This window comes from Propithecus coquereli, unplaced genomic scaffold (genome assembly GCF_000956105.1).
Source record: "Propithecus coquereli isolate 6110/MARCELLA unplaced genomic scaffold, Pcoq_1.0 Scaffold48, whole genome shotgun sequence".
NCBI classification, from domain to species: Eukaryota; Metazoa; Chordata; class Mammalia; order Primates; family Indriidae; genus Propithecus; species Propithecus coquereli.
Window position 1 is genome coordinate 8,519,689 of NW_012150618.1, and position 2,429 is coordinate 8,522,117.

At 38.0% G+C, this 2,429-nt stretch overlaps 1 protein-coding gene across 1 annotated transcript in view; it reads right to left on the minus strand.

The window, feature by feature from the left end:
* The window catches only part of ADGRG6 (adhesion G protein-coupled receptor G6), a 152,224-nt gene that overhangs the window by 88,478 nt on the left and 61,317 nt on the right, over positions 1–2,429 (minus strand). The window contains exon 2 of the mRNA XM_012655523.1: positions 162–503. Coding sequence (XP_012510977.1) covers positions 162–503 — 342 coding nt within the window. The remainder of the gene's footprint in view (positions 1–161; positions 504–2,429) is intronic.

A 2,429-nucleotide genomic window follows, 5' to 3' on the forward strand; every position in this document is an offset into this window, starting at 1 on the left:
ATGAGAATGCTCAGAGAATATTAACAGATTCTTGCCCTTAAAGCCTAATCCTAATCATTCACATCCACATAAAAGAGCATAACTCTGTCTTCTTTCCTTGTGTTTATTGTAGAACATGTTAAATGAAAGCAGAAGGTTGGCGTCGCCTTTGGTTTACATACCTCTGATGTAGCTGGCATTGAAACCTTTCTTCTGGATGCTAAAGTCACTTGAAAAGGACACATGCATCTCATTCACACTTGAGTTAAATGATAGGCCTTTGGCAGTTGCTCCACAAAATTTAGGCTGGCTCTCTCCATTATCAAGGGATAACGAGTCATAAATGCAATTGGGAGCTTCTTCAATGTCAAAGTCATTAAACGTTATCTGAATGATGTAGCCGGTGGGGGCTCGGAGCGTCCACATGCAAGCCTGGCTGTTAGGGTAGTCGTTAGGGTAGCACGGAGAAGTAAAGGTCCCAGAAGGGTTGGATAGGACAACCCTGCAGTTGGCACATCCCCACACTGTTGGCCCGACAAAAAAGAGACAGAGAAAAGAGCTGAGATCAGATGCATACAATAAACCAAGAATACCACACACTAGGGACAAGTAGACAGTAAACATTTAAAAACACCAAAATACAATCATGAAAATTAAAAGGAAAACAAAACCATCTTGAAGAGAAAAAGAAATGCCAATAGAGCAACAAAAAGTAAAAGATAAATAAAAAATTTTAAAGCCATGATTTTTAAACTTGGGGGCGGTCATATACTCCAAGAATCTAAAGACAGTTATGAAAACTCTCTCCAGTAAAATACACAGGGGCCACTACACGTTGCATACAATTTCCAGGAATACATGAGGCCTCAAGAGCCAACAGTGGATTTCACAAAGGTCATCAACCCAGGTTAAGAAGCTCTACTCTCGAGAGCAACTGAACTGGGGAGGAGGAGGTTACAGAACCATAAAGACAGAGCTCAATATTACAAAGCACGGATACAAAGGAAGAGCAACTCTTAGGAAATAAATGTTTACATTGAAAGCTACCAATATAAAAAATAAACAGGTTTTCTTCTGGCACATTACATTTTTTTCTAAAACTCAAATAAACATCATCACCTTGCATGTAGGGAATATTTATAGTTTTGAAAGTACTCTCACTCATTCCATTTGTTTATCATAGTTGCTAATTATATGCCTCTGTGATCATCTCAGTTACTCATTCATTCAGTAAATATTTATTGAGCGCCTGTAATATGCCAAGCACTATTCTAAATAGTGTATACCAATGAGCAGAAAAGACAAAGTCTTTGTGTAAAGGACTGTTACACTTAAGTCTTAGACCAAATGATAACCAACAATGTAAAACAATGACAGATGGTGATAAAAAGTGGGAAGAAAAGTAAAGCAAGGGATAGAGGTAGAGTGACCTGAATGGGTGGAGACAATGGGTAGTTCTCCAAAGAGGTGACATTTGAGCAGAGACCCAACTGAAGTGAGGGGGCATGCTGTGAGCACACTAGGGAACAGCAGTGAAGGCCAAGGGAAGGGCAAAAATAAAGATACATGGTACATGCATGTTCGTCTCTCTCATTGAATTGTAAGTTCCATGAGGTCTAAGATCATGTCTCCTTTGCTTCTCACTATATTCCCAATATACAGTGGTGGGTTCACAATAAATATTAATTGAATAAATGGGTGTGAAAAAAACCTTCCCAAGTAGACAGGAAAAATGCTATTATCCCATTTTCACTAAGGTAAATAGAATCTTCTCAATTATTATTTAACCAGGGCCTGGCCACCAGTTCAAATCAGAAACCAGGGTCTTACTATATTCCTATCTAGAAATGTTTTTGCAATTACTATTCTTGTTGCCTTTAAAATACTGTATAAATGACAGCAATAATCTCATTTATCCAATACTTTGGACAAACTGCCATAAAACTGACACATAAACTTTTAAACAAAAAATACTTTAACCATGTTAATGGAAACCACTCTAAATTTATTATGTTGCTCCTCTTTTACCGAGTTGAATAGAATGAATATGTAATAACTTTCCTTGAAAAAACTGTAGTTATTACAAATATTGCTATTCTTCTACGATAAAGTGATATATCCAAGGACTTATTAAATGTGCTACACTGTTCAAGTTAGGTTTTTCTTTCTTCTTTTCCCTGTGGCCATCTTGTGTTATGCAACATTTTGCCCTGCCAACTCTGCTCCTCTCCAGTCTTTCCAATCTGCCCTCTGTCTGTCCTTCCTCTCTAAGTCTTTGACATCTTGTACAAGGCCAAAGACAGACCACAGAAAACAAATTATGACCACCCAGTATCTGCCAAATGCGTCGTCTTATCCATCCCTGGAGCACCATGTTCCTGTCCTTTGTAGCACTAGTCAGAGCAGTTGTGTTTTCTATTTTGTGAGATGTTTTTCTTTTTTGTCTGTCT